General features: G+C 44.1%; 1 protein-coding gene across 3 annotated transcripts in view; it reads right to left on the bottom strand.

Moving 5' to 3' along the window:
* Window positions 1–9854: 9854 nt before the first annotated feature.
* Window positions 9855–20265, bottom strand: part of PNPT1 (polyribonucleotide nucleotidyltransferase 1) — a 98888-nt gene continuing 88477 nt past the window's right edge. For all 3 annotated transcript variants that reach the window (XM_077282767.1, XM_077282768.1, XM_077282769.1), the window contains exons 23-28: window positions 19943–20026; window positions 15739–15845; window positions 15599–15654; window positions 15075–15153; window positions 13445–13492; window positions 9855–10092 (exon numbers count right to left, since the gene is read on the bottom strand). In XM_077282767.1, coding sequence (XP_077138882.1) covers window positions 9946–10092; window positions 13445–13492; window positions 15075–15153; window positions 15599–15654; window positions 15739–15845; window positions 19943–20026 — 521 coding nt within the window. In that variant the 3' untranslated portion in view covers window positions 9855–9945. The remainder of the gene's footprint in view (window positions 10093–13444; window positions 13493–15074; window positions 15154–15598; window positions 15655–15738; window positions 15846–19942; window positions 20027–20265) is intronic.

Raw genomic sequence — 20265 nt, 5'->3', positions numbered from 1 at the left:
CTGCACTAATACGGATACCATTTTTCTGCCTTTTATATTCAATATTTTTGAATTTTATTGTTAATATTTAAAGGGAACCTATCACCCCGTTTTTTAAAGATTAGATAAAAATAGTGTGAAATAGGGGCAGAGCTGGGCTTTACATTAGTGCCTTTTTGGCGCCTTTACACCCCCGTTAGGCTGCCGAAATACCTTTGTGAAGTGGCCGTTTTGTCCTGTCACTCAAGTTGGTCAGGTCGGATGGGCGTGGTCACAGCGCTGTTTCTCCCCCAGATCAGGCTCATCATTACGTTGGTGGCGTAGTGGTGTGCGCATGTCCAAGGTCCCGAATCCTGCACAGGGGTGTGAAAATAGCAGCGATGTCCGTTATTCCATTGGTGGTCGGTGGGCGCGGCCATCTTGCTTTGGCCGCGCGTGCGCAGAAGCGGCGCTCTGCTGGCCGCGGCTTCAGGAAAATGGCCGCGGGCATCCGTGCGTGCGCAGATGGCTATCGCGGCGGCCATTTTCGTGAAGCAGAGTTCGCATCTCGGCTTCACGAAAATGGCCGCCGCGATAGCCATCTGCGCACGCGCGGATGCCCGCGGCCATTTTCCTGAAGCCGCGGCCACCGACCACCAATGGAATAACGGACATCGCTGCTATTTTCACACCCCTGTGCAGGATTCGGGACCTTGGACATGCGCACACCACTACGCCACCAACGTAATGATGAGCCTGATCTGGGGGAGAAACAGCGCTGTGACCACGCCCATCTGACCTGACCAACTTGAGTGACAGGACAAAATGGCCACTTCACAAAGGTATTTCGGCAGCCTAATGGGGGTGTAAAGGCACCAAAAAGGCAGTAATATAAAGCCCAGCTCTGCCCCTATTTCACACTATTTTTATCTAATCTTTAAAAAACGGGGTGATAGGTTCCCTTTAATAAAAGAATCAAAAAAAGGAAAGCAGCACAAAAAAAACCTGAAGAAAATAAGTGGACTTTAATGCCTGAACGGCGTGGCAACGTTTCGGATGTAATATCCTTTTTCAAGCAGTTAATATAGAAGTGAAGCAGCCTTTTATATGAAACACATACATATCTCATTAAAAAACTAATTATGTGCAATATTATAAAAATTGATATAAAATAGATAGATTAACAGTCAATACAAAAGTGCATCTGTGCAAATTGAACAATCTCTTAAAATTCAATATTATTAAGTATAATACACAACGTGTTGCGTGATTGTGATTAAAAATGACTAAATAGTCAATTAACAATAAAAGAAAATCAGGTGTCCCTGTCCCATAAATCATAATTAAACCACACTTACATATAAGTTTTTATCCTGCACGCCACGGTCTCCGGCGTCCTCATGCATCAACTGCGCATGTCAGTGACGTCTAAGTCAAAAGACCCACAATACTTAGAGCCGCAGTTGCACAGAGTCGCTTTGGAGATCGCCGCGCCATATTAGTTAAGGGAGAATTTGCCCACAAAGGTGACGGACCCCTCCATTACGATACTCCGTATAAAATCATGTCAAAATTAAAACTAAATTACACCGAACTCTGCATCTCTGAGCCTTATCAAGGAGAAAGAACTTTTTTATATAAATAAGAATAAGTTGAAAGGGAAGCACCTAATTAAGGTCATTTTGACACATTCAATATTCTGTATACGGGAAAGATTGGACGTGCCGCTGAATTTAAAGGGCCAGTATTGTGGGTCTTTTGACTTAGACGTCACTGACATGCGCAGTTGATGCATGAGGACGCCGGAGACCGTGGCGTGCAAGATAAAAACTTATATGTAAGTGTGGTTTAATTATGATTTATGGAACAGGGACACCTGATTTTCTTTTATTGTTAATTGACTATTTAGTCATTTTTAATCACAATCACGCAACACGTTGTGTATTATACTTAATATTGAATTTTAAGAGATTGTTCAATTTGCACAGATGCACTTTTGTATTGACTGTTAATCTATATATTTTATATAAATTTTTATAATATTGCACATAATTAGTTTTTTAATGAATATGTATGTCTTTAATATAAAAGGCTGCGTCACTTGTATATTCACTGCTTGAAAAAGGATATTACATCCGAAATGTTGCCACGCCGTTCAGGCATTAAAGTCCACTTATTTTCTTCAGTTTTTTTGTTCTTCTTTCCTTTTTTTAATTCTACTATTGGAGACCATTGGATTGCTGGTTGGGAGAGCTTTGCATAATCTGTAAGACCTCTTTCACACGTCAGTGTCTCCGGTACGTGTACTGACAGTTTTCTCACGTACCGGAGACACTGACACACGTAGACCCATTCAAATGAATGGGTCTATGCACATGTCTCTGTGTTTTCACGGACCGCGTGTCCGTGTTGAAAATACGGAGACATGTCCGCTTATCTCCGGCAGCACGTACTGCAATACGTCCCGCACACGTGCACACGGAGAACAGTGTGCACTCTCCTCCGTGTGCACGTACCGCCCGCAGGAGAGACAGCGCTACAGTAAGCGCTGTCCCCCCTGGCTGTGGTGCTGAAGGCGGCATTCATATCTTCTCCCCTGCAGGAGAGAAGAGATGAAAAATCAAGTTTTTGTTCATTTTTGTTAAAATTAAAGTTTGTGGGTCACCTCCCGCCTCCCATCCCCCATGCGCCCGCCTGCTTGCAGAGAAATACTCACCCAGCTCCCGCGATGTCTCCACTCTCCTCTCAGCGCCGGCAGCTTGTCCTGTGAGCGGTCACGTGGTACCGCTCATTACAGTGATGAATATGTGCATATTCATCACTGTAATGAGCGGTACCACATGACCGCTCACACAAGACAGGCTGCCAGCACTGAGAGGAGACATCGCGGGAGCTGGGTGAGTATTTCTCTGCAAGCGAGCGGGCGCACGGGGGATGGGAGGCGGGAGGTGACCCACAAACTATTTTAAACAAAAAAAACAAAAACTTGATCCTTCATTCCTTCTCTCCTGCAAGCGCTGCTTTCAGCCGAGCAGGACAGAAGGGATGAATGCCGGCTTCAGCACCACAAGCAGGGGACAGCGCTCACTGTAGCGCTGTCTCTCCTGTACGGTCTGTGTGATCCTCAGGCAGCACATAGCTGCCGCACGTGTGCCACACTGATGTGCCACGTGAGCACATGGACACGGATAACTCCAGTACCGGTATTATCTGGACTTGTGAAACCGGCCTTAGGTAGTATTGGACGCTGTTCCAATTTTTTCTCTATCGTATTTTCTGTGGAAATTTGCATCTTTGTTTTTTTGCGATTTTTTGATGTTTTGAATTTTTTTTTTACCTGTTTTTGCTTATTATTTTTTCTTATTTCACGTGAACTATGGAACAAAATTTGTTTGAACCTGGCGTTTTTGCATATACTAGTGAAGATGGAAAAAGAATAATTGGAGAGGTGGAAACTAACGCTACCTTTCTAAGTACACCATCATTATACGATTTAAAATTAAAATATGAGAATGTTTTAAAGAAGTCCACAACATTACAACTGCATTTGGCTACTCTTAGTGAATATTATAAAGTGAAAAAAATTCCAAGAGGTCTCCCCTCTAATATCCGCCCTAACTTAATGACTAATTACTTTTTTTTTGTGCAAGGTTCAGTATGATATCAAATAAATATGGTTTGGACATAATCCTCTTGAATATTGAATACTTACAACAAGAGATAAAAAAAGGTCGATTTGGATATACCTCTATTGGAATTTGAGATTAAATGTCTCATAAAAGAAGATGAATGGAATAGTTTTAAAGAATTGTTGAAAACTAAATTTGATAAGCTGCGTCTTGAGCTAGAAGATGTAAAACAGAGGAAATGGAACCGTGACATGGAGAACTATAAAGATTATTATTATTATAGCGCCACTATTCCATGGCGCTTTACATGTGAGGAGTGGTATACATAATAAAAACAAGTACAATAATCTTGAACAATACAAGTCACAACTGGTACGGGAGGAGAGAGGACCCTGCCAGTGAGGGCTCACAATCTACAAGGGATGGGTGAGGATACAGTAGGTGAGGGTAGAGCTGGTCGTGCAACGGTTTGGTCAATCGGTGGTTACTGCAGGTTGTAGGCTTGTTGGAAGAGGTGGGTCTTCAGGTTCTTTTTGAAGGTTTCGATGGTAGGCGAGAGTCTGATGTGTTGTGGTAGAGAGTTCCAGAGTAGGGGGGATGCACGAGAGAAATCTTGTATGCGATTGTGGGAAGAGGAGATAACCGGTGAGTAGAGAAGGAGATCTTGTGAGGATCGGAGGTTGCGTGCAGGAAAGTACCGGGAGACGAGGTCACAGATGTATGAAGGAGACAGGTTGTGGATAGCTTTGTATGTCATGGTTAGGCTTTTGTTAGAGGGGAGGCCACAGAGCAGGAGGTTACAGTAGTCGAGGCGGGGGATGATGAGGGCATGGACTAGGGTTTTTGCAGATTCTTGGTTTAGGAATGTACGGATCCGTGAAATATTTTTGAGTTGGAGGCGGCAGGAAGTGGAAAGGGTTTGGATATGTGGTTTGAAGGAGAGATCAGTGTCAAGGATTACCCCAAGACAGCGGGCTTGTGGGACTGGGGAGAGTGGGCAGCCGTTTACTGTAATAGATAGGTTCGTTGGGGAGGTCGTGTGAGATGGGGGAAAGACAATGAATTCTGTTTTGTCCATGTTAAGTTTTAGAAATCTAGCGGAGAAGAAGGATGAAATAGCAGATAGACATTGAGGGATTCTGGTTAGTAGGGTGGTGATATCTGGTCCAGAGATGTAGATCTGTGTGTCATCAGCATAGAGATGATACTGAAAGCCGTGAGATTCTATGAGCTGTCCCAGACCAAAGGTGTAAATGGAGAAGAGCAGGGGCCCTAGAACTGAACCTTGCGGGACTCCGACAGATAGGGGGCGAGGTGAGGAGGTGGTGTGTGAGTGGGAGACGCTGAATGTTCGGTCAGTTAGGTATGACGAGATCCAGGATAGGGCCAAGTCTGTGATGCCAAGGGATGAGAGGGTCCGCAGCAACAGGGAATGGCCCACTGTGTCAAAGGCAGAGGACAGGTCCAGGAGGAGGAGGATAGAGTAGTGCCGCTTGCTCTTGGCAGTTAATAGGTCATTGGTGACCTTAGTTAGGGCAGTTTCAGTGGAGTGGTGTGACCGGAAGCCTGATTGAAAGCGGTCGAAGAGGGAGCAGGAAGAGAGATGGGAGGACAGTTCAAGATGGACATGTTGTTCCAGTAGTTTTGAGGCATAGGGGAGAAGTGATATAGGTCGATAGCTAGATACAGAGGATGGGTCAAGAGAGGGCTTTTTGATGACAGGTGTGATTGAGGCATGTTTAAAGCTTGAGGGGAAAACACCAGTTGTTAGTGATAGGTTGAAGAGATGGGTTAGGGTTGGGATGAAGACTGTGGCGAGGTTTGGGATGAAGTAGGATGGGATCGGGTCAAGTGCACAGGTGGTGAGATGCGATCTTGAGAGTAGAGTGGAGAGTCTGTCTTCTGTAATGGTGGAGAAGTTGGTTTTGGAGGTGGAGGGCTGGGTAGTTGGAAGGGTTCTGGGGGTTGTTTACTAAAACTGTCTCTGATGTTCTCAATCTTCTGCTTGAAGTATGAGGCAAAGTCTTCAGCTGAGATGAGTGGGGAGGTAGGAGGTGCTGGGGGGCGGAGGAGAGAATTGAAGGTGTTGAATAACTGTTTGGGGTTGTGAGACAGGGAGGATATGAGAGATGAGAAGTAGGTTTGTTTTGCTGTGGCGAGTGTGGCCTTGAAAGTAGTGAGGGACTGTTTGAATGCGATGAAGTGCTCGTTGGAGTGGGATCTTTTCCATCTGCGCTCAGCAGCCCTAGAAGCTCGCCTCAGTTCTTTGGTCAGGCGGGTGTGCCAGGGCTGTCTGCTGATTTTGCGAGCTTTGGTATGTGTGAGAGGGGCAATAGATTCCAAAGCTGCAGCTCTTGTGGTGTTATATAGAGCGGCAGCGTCATCCGCATTGTGTAGGGAGCTTATGACTGTGAGAGGGATTCAGAGAGTGAGTGTAGATCAAGGTGTTTAAGATTTCTGAGAGGGTGTGAAAGTTTGTGTGGTGGGGATTTTAGACAAGTGGAGAGGGAAGGGAATGTGATCAGATGTGGTCAGAAAGAGGAAGAGGTGAGTTAGAGAGGTTAGATAGGGAGCAGAGGCGGGTGAAGATGAGGTCCAGTGTGTGACCATCTTTGTGAGTGGCTGTAGAAGACCATTGGGCAAGGTCAAAGGAGGAAGTGAGAGATAGAAGTTTAGTGGCAGCTGAGAGGGAAGTGTTTTTTTGATTCTACTATTGGAGACCATTGGATTGCTGGTTGGGAGAGCTTTGCATAATCTATAAGGTAGTATTGGATGCGGTTTCAATTTTTTCTCTATAATATTTAATAAAGAATTCTTTTAAAAATTTTATCATTCTACCTCTTGGTCACTTTTTACTGTCATGAGTACCTCATGCAGTTTTTGTGTTATTTTCTAGCATTTAAAGTGCAAGCCTAAGTTAAATAGGATAATGGGATTACTGTATATTTATTGAACTAGAAGTCTGGATGCATTTCTTGAAATGATGGTTAACATTCTTGCGATGTGATGTTGATGTAATCCAACTGCTGTATGTGCAGTCTAGAAATAATTTTTTCCATCACCCATGATGGCACGACGAGAAAGGGGATCCGCCCTTCAAGGACAGGAAACCTTCACGGTTTTAAAGGGCGGCTCCTCTCTCCGCATCTAAATGGGTTGTTACCACATCAACGAGGGCAACATGTAAGAGTCTTATCAGACAACCAGTCGGCAGTGGCCTACATAAATCACCAAGGGGGCACCCAGTCTCGAACGCGGATGCAAATAACAGAAAGGATCTTATGTCTGGCAGAACATCATTTCCTCTCATTATCAGCCCTGCATATTCGAGTAGACAACCTGAAGGCAGACTTTCTAAGCCGCAATCAGTTGAGACAAGGGGAATGGTCCCTAAGAGTCAATTTTCAATCAGACTGTAGACATGTGGGGTCGGCCCAAGATAGATCTCTTTGCTTAGAGCCAATAGGAGGGTTCAGAAATTTTGTTCCCCAAGTCCAGCAGACAGGCCGATGGCAGTAGACGCCTTCAGAATAAAGTGGACATCAGGACTCCTATATGCCTTCCTCCCCAATATGCCTCATACCGGCAGTATTGAGAAAGATCAGGGAGGACAAAGCCAGAGTAATCCTGATAGCCCCATTTTGGCCAAAGAGGCCATGGTTCTACTGGCTAAGGACAATGTATGTGTCAGATCCGTGGGTACTCCCAGAGGACCAGGACCTTTTAACGCAGGGACCCTTCCGTCATCCTCAGCAGTCTGGGCTGCATTTAACAGCCAGGAATTTGAGAGGTCACTGCTAGAGAGGAAGGGCTTTTCAGCAGGGTTCGTGTCTACACTGCTTAGTAGCAGGAAGCCAATAACCACCAGAATTTATGGGAGGATATGGAATAAATTTTTATCTGTCTCAGGGCCAATACGGGAAGGGGAAATCCCAATAGTGGCCATACTAGAATTCCTGCAGAAGCGTTTAGAGTTGGGATTAGCAGTCAGTACCCTCAAGGTGCAGGTTTCAGCGTTCGCGGCATTATTTAACTGTGACCTGGCGACTGATAGGTGGGTGACAAGGTTTATCAGAGCCTGTAGTAGAGCAAACTCTGTCCCGTCTCCTACACCTCCTCGTTGGGATCTAAATCTAGTGTTATCAGCCTTAACATAAGGTCCCTTTGAACCACTGAACACAGTGTCAGAAAGGATAATTACATTAAAGACAGCCTTATTAGTGGCACTTGTGGAGGAGAGGATTCATTGCCTGGATGTTAGGAGATGTCTCCTACAATACCTAGAGGTGACAGCACCCTGGAGAAAGCAAAGGGCCTCGTTTGTCTCGTTTCAGGGGTCAAGAAGGAGCCTTAGGCCATGTTCACACTTTGTGGGTTTTACCGCAGATCCGCGGCGATTTTGATGCTGCGGGTCCGCAGCAGTTTCCATAGTGTTTACATTTACATGTAAACCCTATGGAAACCGCAATCCGCTGTGCATATGCTGCGGGAAAAAACGCGCAGAAAAGCAGCGGTTTACAACCCGCAGCAGGTCACTTCTTTGTGCAGAATCGCTGCGATTCTGCACCCATAGGAATGCATTGATCCGCTAACTTCCCGCATGGGGCTGTGCCCACGATGCGGGAAGTAAGCGGATAATGTGCAGATGGTACCCGGGGTGGAGGAGAGGAGACTCTCCTCCAGGCCCTGGGAACCATATTAGTGTAAAAAAAAAGAATTAAAATAAAAAATAATGATATACTCACCTCTCAGCGCTGCACGCGGCCGTCCGGTATCAGGGTTGGTGTGCGAGCAGGACCTGCGGTGACGTCGCGGTCACATGACTGTGACGTCGCGGTCACATGACCGTGACATCACGAAGGTCCTTCTCGCACAGCATCTTTGGAACCGGAGCGCCGGGTGCAGCGCCGAGGAGATCGGAACGTCAGAGGGCGAGTATATAACCATTTTTTATTATTTTTAACATTACTATTGATGCTGCATATTGCTGCATATGCAGCATCAATAGGAGTAAACCTGCAGCGGAAACCGCAAAACAAACCGCGATAAATCTGCAGGGATAACCGCAGCGGTTTTGCCCTGCAGATTTATCAAATCCGCTGCGGGAAAACCCGCAGAGGACCCCGCAAAGTGTGCACATAGCCTTAAAAGTCTCTAAGCAAACTATAGCTAGATAGGTGAGAGAGGCCATTAAGCTAGAGTATAGTAGTGCAGGCAGGAATGTTCCAGAAGGTCTGAAGGCCCATTCCACAAGAGCCATGGCAACATCCTGGGTGGAGAGAGCAGATGCTTCCATCGACCAGATCTGTAAGGAGGCCACTTAGTCCTCTCCGTCTCCCTTCTACAGACACTACAGATTAGATCTGTCTGCTTCCTCTGACCTCACTTTCGGGAGAAGGGTGTTACAGGCGGTTATCCCTCCCTAAGAGACTACAAATCTAATTTTTTCGTGGTGCCATCATGGGTGATGGAAAAAGAGGGATTTTTGGTACTCACCGTAAAATTTCTTTCTTGGAGCCTTCATTGGGGGACACAGGTAACCAAGGGGAAAGGGACTGTCGCCATGGAAGCCGTTTCTGCAGACAGCGTCACCAGATGAGGGACTGCCCCACCCTGAGATAGAAGCATGGGATCATCCGTGTAGACGACCAGAGGGCCAGCTGAAGAGGACGGGCATGGAACTGGGCAAAAGAAACGGCTTCCATGGCAACAATCCCTTTCCCCTTGGTTACCTGTGTCCCCCAATGAAGCGATAAAGAAACACGGGTATTACTTACCTGGTAATGTGTTTTTTCATGACCCATGACGGCACCCTTATATTCCCTCCCTATTACTCACGTTTGGATTCGGTGCATAGTTATAGTTAGGCACGCACTTGGGTGTTAGTAGCCTAGAAATATTATAAACATTATTTTGAATGTACACTAATCTGCGGAGTTCCTCTCATGCTCTGGAAAACAACTGATGCAGAGAGAGGAGCAGCCCTTTTTATTTTAAAGGTCTCCTGTCCTTGAAGGGCAGATCCCCTCCCTCGTGGTGCAGTCATGGGTCATAAAAAACACATCACCAGGTAAGTAATACCTGTGTATTCCCCTAATATGGGGCAAATAGCATCCAATTCATGTGGTTTTTCCTTTCCTTTGGACTAACAAGTTAAGATAATTGGAAGGAGCAGTGTTTTTTTTTTCAAACTATTCCATATAAAAGAAAGCAATACCGCACCAAAGCCGGACTGGTGTAAAAAATTAATTACAGGCCATTTAATGAGACTGTATCAAATACATTTTAATCAGGTATTTAAAATAAGTTATGTACAGAATATACAGACAAGGAGGGCGAGAAGCTGTTTGGGGCACATCTATGGCGACGTTGTAGAGTTGGCACCGCTCATTGTAATGCTGTTCTTGTCGGTCAGGGTTCTGGTCACTGTGCTCGCAGGCGCCTGTAGAACTTTTCTAGACAGCCTCATTCTACCATCAGTTGGATCACGGCCAAAGTATTTTACCTACAAGAAAACAAAACTTGGCTGAAGATTTTCTGTAGAACAAAACATTCTTATTTCATGGTTCTTCATTTAGGATTTCTTTCCGGAAATGTACAAATATACAGCTCTGGCAAAAATTAAGAGACCACTGCAAAATGTTCAGTTTGTCTGATTTTTCTCTTTATAGGTATATTTTAGAGTAAAACGTAAATTGTTCTTTTATTCTATAAACTACTGACAACATGTCTCCGAAGTTCCAAACAATACATTTTGTATTTATTTTCTGAAAATGAGAAATGGTCAAAATAACAAAAAAAATGCATTGCTTGCAGACCTCGAATAATGCAAATAAAACAAGTTCATAATCATTTAGAAACAACAATACTAATGTTTTAACTCAGGAAGAGTTCAGAAATCAATATTTTGTGGAATAACCATGATTTTTAATCCCAGCTTTCATGCGTCTTGGCATGCTTTCCACCAGTCTTTCTCACTGCTTCTGGTGCAAAAATGTAAGCAGTTCTTCTTTGTTTGATGGCTTGTGACTATCCATCATCCTCTTTATTACATTCCAGATGTTTTCAATGGGGTTCAGGTCTGGAGATTGGGCTGCCCATGACAGGGTTTTGATTTTGATGTGGTGGTCTCTTAATTTTTGCCAGAGCTGTATATATTTACTTTTTGCCATTTAGTTTGATATATTAAAGATGGAAGCACAGCTTCAAGGCTGTTGGATAGTGCTTGTTAAATGTAAGCACTTTTGCTATTTACAGCTTATTCAAGTTTTTGGTCGTTTTTGAGAAATTAACACTTTCTTTATAGCGTGTTGCCTAGGAGACCGACCAACTCTACTGTCCAGCTTGAAAGCACGGTACTACAGGAGGACTGGTATTGGGCAGTTACTGCTTGCTACAGTGTTTCTGCCTGCTTCAAAGCAGGGCTTACAAGCTCAAAAGAAACCAGTTATCAGGAGTCATCGGTTTTCAAGGCCACGAGCTGTAAACAAAATTATTAATATCTTAAGAACAGCTGTAAATTTTAATAAGCAGAAAATTGAAAAACTACTTGTATGCACAGGTTGTATCCCACAACATCCATATGTGAAGATGGAAATAACCCTTTTGGGTATGGTGGTAGTATGGTTTTCTCATGTGTAGGAAGATGTGCTCCCAGTGAATGTTCTAATCTAATACAGGAGGTGCAGAGGTAGGAAAAGGCTGCTCACACTGCTGTCCATCCTAACTGATCTAATACTAGACATACCAGAGGTGCTGAGGAAAGAAGAGGCTGCTCAGACTGCTGTCCATCCTGTCTAACTGATCTAATACTGGAGATACCAGAGGTGCAGAGGTAAGAAGAGGCTGCTCACACTGCTGTCCATCCTAACTGATCTAATACTGGAGATACCAGAGGTGCTGAGGAAAGAAGAGGCTGTGCACACTGCTGTCCACCATGTCTTTCTTAGCTAATATTAAAGATAAACAGGATGCTGAGGCTAATAAAAGGCTGTGACCTGGAGACTACATGCTGTCACGCCTAATGACCTAGAAACTGTGAGGTGCTGGAATTGGGGGAAAACGGACATTACTACAAACATTCCAAAAACCCTAAAAAGAACACTAAGCAGACTGACTTTCCATATCCTTTGCCTTCGGACTAAAACTGGCAACCCAGTGACAAATGTTCCCTGTTCTTGTCCCCGCAGGACCTGGTCCTACTTTGATGATGACCATAACAATGCCGAGGGCAAAAGAGGCAGAATATTTTATTGACACTGTGGCAGCTGGGACTGTGGTGAATAGAGACTTAACCCCAGACATGATTACCAGTGATGAGCGAGTATACTCTTTGCCCGGGTTTTCCGAGAACGCTCGGGTGGTCTTCGAGTATTTGTGACTGTAGTTTTCCTTGCCGCAGCTGGATGATTTGCGGCTACTAGACAGCTTGATTACATGTGGTGATTCCCTAGAAACCAGGCAACCCCCACACACTCAGGCTGGCTAGCAGCCGTAAATCATGCAGCTGTGTCAACAAAAACGAAATCTCCGAGCTTGCTCATCACTAATGATTACTAAGGAGATCGTGGGATGTGTAGGGGTAGAGGGACTGGTGACTGAAGCTCCTCTGACTAAACAGATAAAGCAAAAATTACTAGATAGGCAAAATGTGCTTGTACAGCTTAATGTTAGTGAGAATACTCCTAGGAATTTGCTGGGAGCAGATGTGTTGAGTGCTATCCAGGCCACCATAAAATCCTCTCCTGAGGGTATTACAGTCACAAGTCCCCTCTCAGGTAAGCACTTGTGTGAGCTTGCAGCAATGGTGTATATGACAAAAGCTGTGAAAGTAATGCCTGACCCCAGGATGTCTGAGGATAGGGAAATGAGTCAAGTGCCAAACATCGTTTGGGCAAAGGGAAAAACTGATGAGCGTCGGCTCCCAATCTCTCCGGTCATTAAATTATAGGAGGGAACCACTTCTTGTTTAAAACAATACTCCTTAAGCCCAGCAAAATCAATGGCCCTGACCAGGGATATTAAAGAATATGTCAAGGAAGGCTCTGGTGCAAAAATCTTCACCTTTTAACACAGCTTTGTATCTCATTAAGAAAAAGGGACCCAAAGTACCCCCCCTGACACTTACAGGTTCATGATTTGAGAGCTGTTATTGAGGTTACAGAGAGTGTGATCCCAATTGTTCCTAACCCACACACCTTACTGTCACAGATCCAAGCCACCTCCAAATGTTTCAGTCATTGGTACGGCATATGCATTTTTCTCTGTGCCTCTCCATCCTGACTGGATCTTTTTGCCTTCACACATGAAGGGAGACAGTATTGTTGGATGGTCCTCCCACAAGGAGGAATTAACTCCCCTACCATTTAATCAACAGCAATGGCAGGAATCCTGGAGCAGCGGCAGCCGCCTCATCCAAAGATTGTAGTATTGCAGTACATGGATGACCTGTTGCTCTGGGAGTGGGGAGTTGGGGGTCCTCTTATGATGACAGGTACTGCACAAGCTCGGCCAGCTGATCGGCCACTGGAGGACGGATAAAACGTGCAGACGGCATAACACCAGGGGGCGCCAGGGAGCAGACTTCAGAAGATGAAAGTTTGATATTTTTTGAACAGAAGATAATTTCTAATGACTGTAAATTACAAAACCATTTATTTCCACCTTTTCTGCTTGGTTACATGTATTCTTTATGGTGGCACAACCCCTTTACGTATATTAAGCCATGCACTGTTTACTTCACATAAACTGATATGGAAGGGGTTAAGACTGATAATAAATTGTAAAATACCAGGCTATTTAGTGATAGTGTTGTTATAACATGTCTTAAATGCATAAGAAAGCTTTAATATAAATACCTGGATCTCTTGACCAATTTCAAAACCCAATGCACTTGGATGCTGTATCTGAAAAAATGCACAAAAAAAAAAAAAAAAGAGGTCGTCACAAAAATCATAAGGACAGGAAGCACACATGTATAATAAAACATAATTTTATTCATTAAATGTGATATTCATTTTTTTTTTTTTTTAATTATTGAAGGGAATCTGTCTCCCCCAAAACGGAATTTTTACTATTTATACAGCACTGTAGGGATCATAAGCCCTATAAAAATATTATCTGTAGAATAGACCTCACCACTTTAGTTTTTTTTTTTTTTAAAGTTGGATTTCCTATGCAAATAACAGCTCTTTGGTGCGCCCTTGGCATGGGGTTCCCCTCGCTGCACCGTTCTGTCCCCTCCAATCAAGCTTGTTTGTCAAGAGCAAGTACTACCAGAATATGATCTCCAGCCCTGTACGTACCCACTGACACTACAGGATCCCAGTGAGCATGTGCAGAAACTGTTAGAGAGGGGGCACTCTCATCCTTCTCTCCTGTTTGCAATGGCCACCTGCTATTGGTAAGATACCGTGTGCGGCGAGTGGGCACCATAGATAGAAGAAGAAAAAAAAGAGCATGCCGGCACTGACTGTGTGCGTGCGCCTGTTTGGCTCCTGCAGTGTCAGTGGGGACGTCCAGTGCTGGTGATTCAATTCAGGCAGCATTAACACTCTGGAAAATTACGCCCTGTCACTTAAAGTAAGGGGCGAAGTGCACAGCATGCGGATTGAGGGGGGCGGAATAATGCACTGGGACCTTGGTCATACACTGTGCATCCACAAGCCCTCATTTGTAGTTTTTCAGAAAAACTAAAGAAGTGAAACCTATATTCCAGATAGGAGTTTTATAGGGGCCAAGTCCGCTACATGACTGTATAAGTAGTTTAAAAAGAAACTTTTGTCAGAAAATTACCTGATCAAATAAGATTTTTGTGTTAAATATATTTTTCTAAAATTTTGGTAATTATATTTTTACACATTACAATTTGTATTAAAAATAAAAATTAGATATCTTACAGTTTTCACACTGACTTTTTTTTCACACTTGATTTATTTTGGTTCAGGAAACAATACATGTACCATAATGGTCAGACCTCGACCCTATCTTTTCTATAAGTGTCTAATGAGCGTGTAGAAAGGTCATTGTGAATAGAGGCAGCTGTGATTTCACCTATTGGGATTGGTGGCTACTGTGTCGTGCTCGGGTGTTATCCGAGTATCTTGGGCATGCTGGAATAATATGTTCGAGTCCCTGCGGCTGCATGTTTTAAAGCTGTTAGACTGCAACTCGTTAGACAGCCGCTCAACATGCAGCCGCAGGGGCTCAAACATATTATTCGAGTACGCCCAAGATACTCGGATAACACCAGAGCTCCTCACCACATACTATACTAGTTCACACATTGCAATATATTTTCAGCATTACTTCGGCTGCAAGAAGATGATTTCAGTGTCGTTACTTAAAGTGTTCATGCATTAATCTTAGGCTGCTGCAATTTACAATGTATCAAATGCTTGAGAATAACGTTTAATTTACCTACACATTACCTGCGAGTTATTATGTAAAAGTAATTTCATTGTTTTTTTAAACATTTCAAACACTTACTTTTCGATGATCAAGTTGTGAATTATGAAGCAACACTGGAGTCATATTTGGGTACAGCTTTACCATCACACCAATATCCCTGAAAATCAAAGATGATAGAATAATATTAAACTTGGCGCGTGAAGATGCGTCTTCTGATCGGTCGATGACCACAAGTCTTCCAATCATTGGATCTTAAGCTCCAATATTCCATAACATTCTGATCTGGGGGAATCCAAACTCAGGGACCCCAAATAATCCTGAGAATGAAGGGACACAACAGCACTGGCTTAGCACCAAGACCTAAGTTTTTTCTGTGCATGGAAATGCAATTTGCCTTCATTCATGTTTTCCCTGACTGTCAATTGATGGCCTAAGTTTAGTCTAGACCATTAATATATTATTAGGAGGGGCTGGAGCCCCTGTACTGCTGTATCCAGAGGTGAAAAGCTCAGCTCTGCCTCGTGGTTCATCCTATCCAAGTGAATAGCTTGACGTTGCCCTTGTGCTGCACATACAACCAAAAGAACACAGCACCACCTTACCTGATTTCTGTAATAGTGGCTGTATATATGGCACCAAACTCCAGCTGAAAATCTTGCTGTAAAAACAGAAAACTCTTTAGCATTGAGAAGGAATAAATCAGATCATGATCCTTGGTTGGAAAACAGAAAGGAAAGCTTACATCATCTTTGCAGATGTCAATGATGAACTCCCTGGCTTCCTGCATGGCACTGGGAGTAGGCGCGAAAACAGAAAACATCTCCTCATCTAACTGACTGACGGTTACTCCTGTAGAACAAGACACCAAGTAGGATGGTAAATCCCAGAGAAAATGAGAACTCCACAATCACCACCCAATCGATCATTTATCTTCCTATACTGTTTGTGTATGACTATACTCATACATTCATATATATATCTCTCTCTCTTGTATTTACTGGATATAAAGAGGAACCAAGACAAAATAAGGAATACAGATGTACACTGCTCAAAAAAATAAAGGGAACACTTAAACAACAGAATATAACTCCAAGTAAACCAAACTTCTGTGAAATCATACTGTCCACTTAGGAAGCAACACTGATTGACAATCAATTTCACATGCTGTTGTGAAAATGGAAAAGACAACAGATGGAAATTATTGGCAATTATCAAGACACCCTCAATAAAGGATTATTTCCGCAGGTGGGGACCACAGACCACATCTCAGTACCAATGCTTTCTGGCTGATGTTTTGGTCACTTTTGAATGTTGGTTGTGCTTCCACACTCGTGGTAGCATGAGACAGACTCTACAACCCACACAAGTGGCTCGGGTAGTGCAGCTCATCCAGGGTGGCACATCAATGCGAGCTGAGGCAAGAAGGTTTGCGGTGTTTGTCAGCATAGTGTCTAGAGGCTGGAGGTGCTACCAGGAGACAGGCCAGTACACCAGGAGACGTGGAAGGGGCCGTAGGAGGGCAACAACCCAACAGCAGGACCGCTACCTCAGCCTTTGATCAAGGAGGAGCACTGCCAGAGCCCGGAAAATGATCTTGAGCAGGCCACAAATGTGCATGTATCTGCACAAACGGTTAGAAACCGACTCCACAGATGGGGGTTGTGCTCACAGCCAAACACCGTGCAGGATGCTTGCATTTGCCACAGAACACCAGGATTGGCAAATTCTCCACTGGCACCCTGTGCTCTTCACAGATGAAAGCAGGTTCACACTGAGCTCATGTGACACATGTGACAGTGTCTGGAGACTCCGTGGAGAGTGATCTGCTGCCTGCAACATCCTTCAGCATGACTGGTTTGGCAGTGGGTCAGTAATGGTGTGGGGTGGAATTTCTTTGGAGGGCCGCACAGCCCTTCATGTGCTCGCCAGAGGTAGCCTGACTGCCATTAGGTACCGAGATGAAATCCTCAGACCCCTTGTGAGACCATATGCTGGTGCGGTTGGCCCTGGGTTCCTCCTAATGCAGGACAATGCCAGACCTCATGTGGCTGGAGTGTGTCAGCAGTTTCTGCAAGATGAAGGCATTGAAGCTATGGACTGGCCCACCTGTTCCCCAGACCTGAATCCGATTGAACACATCTGGGACATCATGTTTCGCACCATCCACAAATGTCGGGTTGCACCACAGACTGTCCAGGAGTTTGCGGATGCTTTAGTCCAGGTCTGGGAGGAGATCCCTCAGGACACCATCCGCCGCCTCATCAGGAGCATGCCCGGGCGTTGTAGGGAGATCATACAGGCACACGGAGGCAACACACACTACTGATCATCATTTACGTGTCTTCTTGAGGCATTTGCACTGAAGTTGGATCAGCCTGTAACTTCATTTTCCACTGATTTTGAGCATCATTCCAACTCCAGACCTCCGTGGGATATTATTTGTGATTAACATCGATTATTTTTAGGCTTTATTGTTCTCAACACATTCCACTATGTAATGAATAAAGATTTACAACTGGAATATTTCATTCAGCGATATCATTCTGTGTTCCCTTTATTTTTTTGAGCAGTGTATTTCAAACTTGAATTACAGATGTACTTCATTTATAAAAGCTAAGGAGCCCGATTTCACACCTGATCCCAGATTCCTCTGCTTCGGACTCACTGGAGAGAGCTTCCTCCCCTTTCCAGTGTTGCGAGGGGCTGGATGTCTGCTTCCGTTTATTAAAGGGGTTTTCCAGTCTCAGGCAATTATGACACAACCACATGATTTGCCATAAATGATAAGTAAAGGGGGGAATCCCAAAGTGTTAACCCGCATTTACTTTTAGAGCAGAGTAATGTCTTGAACATGAGCATTTCTCTGCTTTCACAGCTATGGGAGTTCTGAAAGACCAGAACCTTACAATAATTTCTTACACATCCTATGGCTATGTCATAACTATCCGAAATGGAAAATCTTATTTTAACAAAGCCAGTCCCCTTCAATGTCTATGACTTAGTCATGATGGAGAAGGGGCCTGAAAAAATGAGCCAAATGGACATTCCCCTCCCCACATACTAGCATGTGCCGATACAGGGAGGAAGCTCTTCCTGTACGGAGGTCAAAGCGGAAGTGGTGCTGCCATGACCGAAGAGAGCAGTGAAAATAGGTTATCAGTGGAACGTTTTTAATTGTACAGTATTAGTAAAGTCATTTAATCTTAATATGAAACACATCCATAGTCACTTCATATTTTGCTGGACCCCCTCTCAAAAAAAAAAAAAAAAAAAAAAAAAAGAGCTCCTTATGGAAATTAAAGGAAAGTCAACCTGAACCTTTCTTGTGTTTTTATTAAATGCAGATTTTTCCCCATTATGACAAATATGTCAAGCCCTATGCTTCCCTATCTGAGGGTAGAATAGGATAGACGGGGGATCTGTTGGGCTCGGGGATTTATAGCCCATCATTCGATTCAGTGTTCTTATGTAAAATGCCGTGTAAATGCTGCTAAGTGTCAGAAAGCCTGCGTGTCACGTTCCCTCATCCAGAGTGATTGACAGCTCTGCCTTCTTGAAGGCTAATACAAGAAAAGCAGTCATAGCAAAAATGGAAGCTGGCACTTTTAGGCGGGCTGTGCTGCAGGAATGAAGAACCTTGGGATCCCAAAACCGTTTTTATTAATACCAACGCGTCTCTGCACTGGACTGGCACATTGCTCAAGGTATAAAAACCAAGTGAGCCGGGTACGACAACTGAAGGTTTTAAATAGGAGAAAATGGCTCCAAGAAGCCTGAGAAACATCCCTAGAGTGGAGTGGTGACTCAGAGAAGATATTAATAAAAACCATTTAGGAATCCTAAGGCTCTTTATTTCGGCAGTGCAGCCCCCCTAAACGTGCCACCTTCCATTTTTCCCATTATACCTCTGGAAGATACTTTTCCTCCAGCCACAGTGCAGGAGCTGCTTTCCACGCCTCTGTAAGTGTTCTGCCTGCACACAATGCCTTTAGGCGAGTTCTACCATCAATTATACATATACCTTACCAGATGGTATCGCCCTATTTTGTGTGCGCTTCTGTCCATCTCCAGAGCTTCTCAAGAAAAAACGTCAATCATCTTATGTGAGTGGATGAAAACACTGAACCAAAACACACAATTTGTAGATCCCGGAGCTCAGCGTCTGCTGCTCTGTCTTATGCGGTCGTCAGATAGGGAAGCCCTGACCAATCCACTGGGAACAGGAATTCCATCATTATCCATTAACAGGATCAACTTTTGCAACATTTAGGAATGACCATGCTCATTTGGAAGAAAGTTTGTATAGCTTGTAGCTTGAGCCAAGTCCTGAGGTGACTCACAGGAGAGTATCTTCATGGTATTCACTGTAGGCTGCATCTGAACTGGTGGAAGAGACAAGACAGTAAAATACTTACCTTCTTCACATCAATTCTGGTATTACTGGTTACTCATCCACAAGCCAGGAAGCCCAAATATTCCTAGTCTCTGCACGAAGACCCCATCATCCACATTGGACTAACATTTGCTGAGCTTGGCAATATTGACGTGTTCGGCCCACAGTCTAATGTGGCTGAAGGCCCCCAACAGATGATGTTGGGAGAGATTAGTATCCGATTTCCAACTGCTGATCTTTTTGTTCTCTAAGAGATAAGACACAGCCAGAGATGTCTGGCAGCAACTTTCTCATACAGACCACAGGAGAGTTTGGCAGAGTGCGCTCTTGTATATGGGAGAGACTGACAAGATAGCGGCTGGCCGAACAATCGGTCGAACCATGAGTGTTCCGACAGAGAAGGTGTACGACGGCCTTAATTGTAGCATTCCTAAAACTCGTCACAGGTTGGGTCTGAAAAGGAGCAGCATGGACAAGTTCAAACAGCTGCACATCTTCACATTTTCCAAATCATAATTCCTATGTACAAAGGGATGAAACTAGAGGCACTGACCTGTTTCAGCCTGAAGTTTTTTTAAATTATATCCTCCAGGTCCAACAAATCTGGTTCTCTTGGACAGCGGTACTTGGACAGTTTCTGGAGAATGAAGCAGAAATGGTTAAAATATCTACAATGTCTATAGTGTGATATTCTAATAAACTGGCAGATAAAGCGATGACAACAAAATCATTTTTGTCATCACAGAAACAAAATTTACAGTTTTGTGATGCCTACAAAGTCAAAGGTTCAGATGGGCAAAGCGCTTCCACTTGGCAATGAGTGTTTAAGGGTGCAAGGCCGGTCCCAAAACCGATTTAGAAATATAACACCATTCT

This window comes from Ranitomeya variabilis, chromosome 2 (assembly GCF_051348905.1).
Source record: "Ranitomeya variabilis isolate aRanVar5 chromosome 2, aRanVar5.hap1, whole genome shotgun sequence".
NCBI lineage: Eukaryota > Metazoa > Chordata > Amphibia > Anura > Dendrobatidae > Ranitomeya > Ranitomeya variabilis.
Note: the sequence above shows the minus strand (reverse complement) of the source record. Positions and strands in the feature narration are given on the sequence as shown.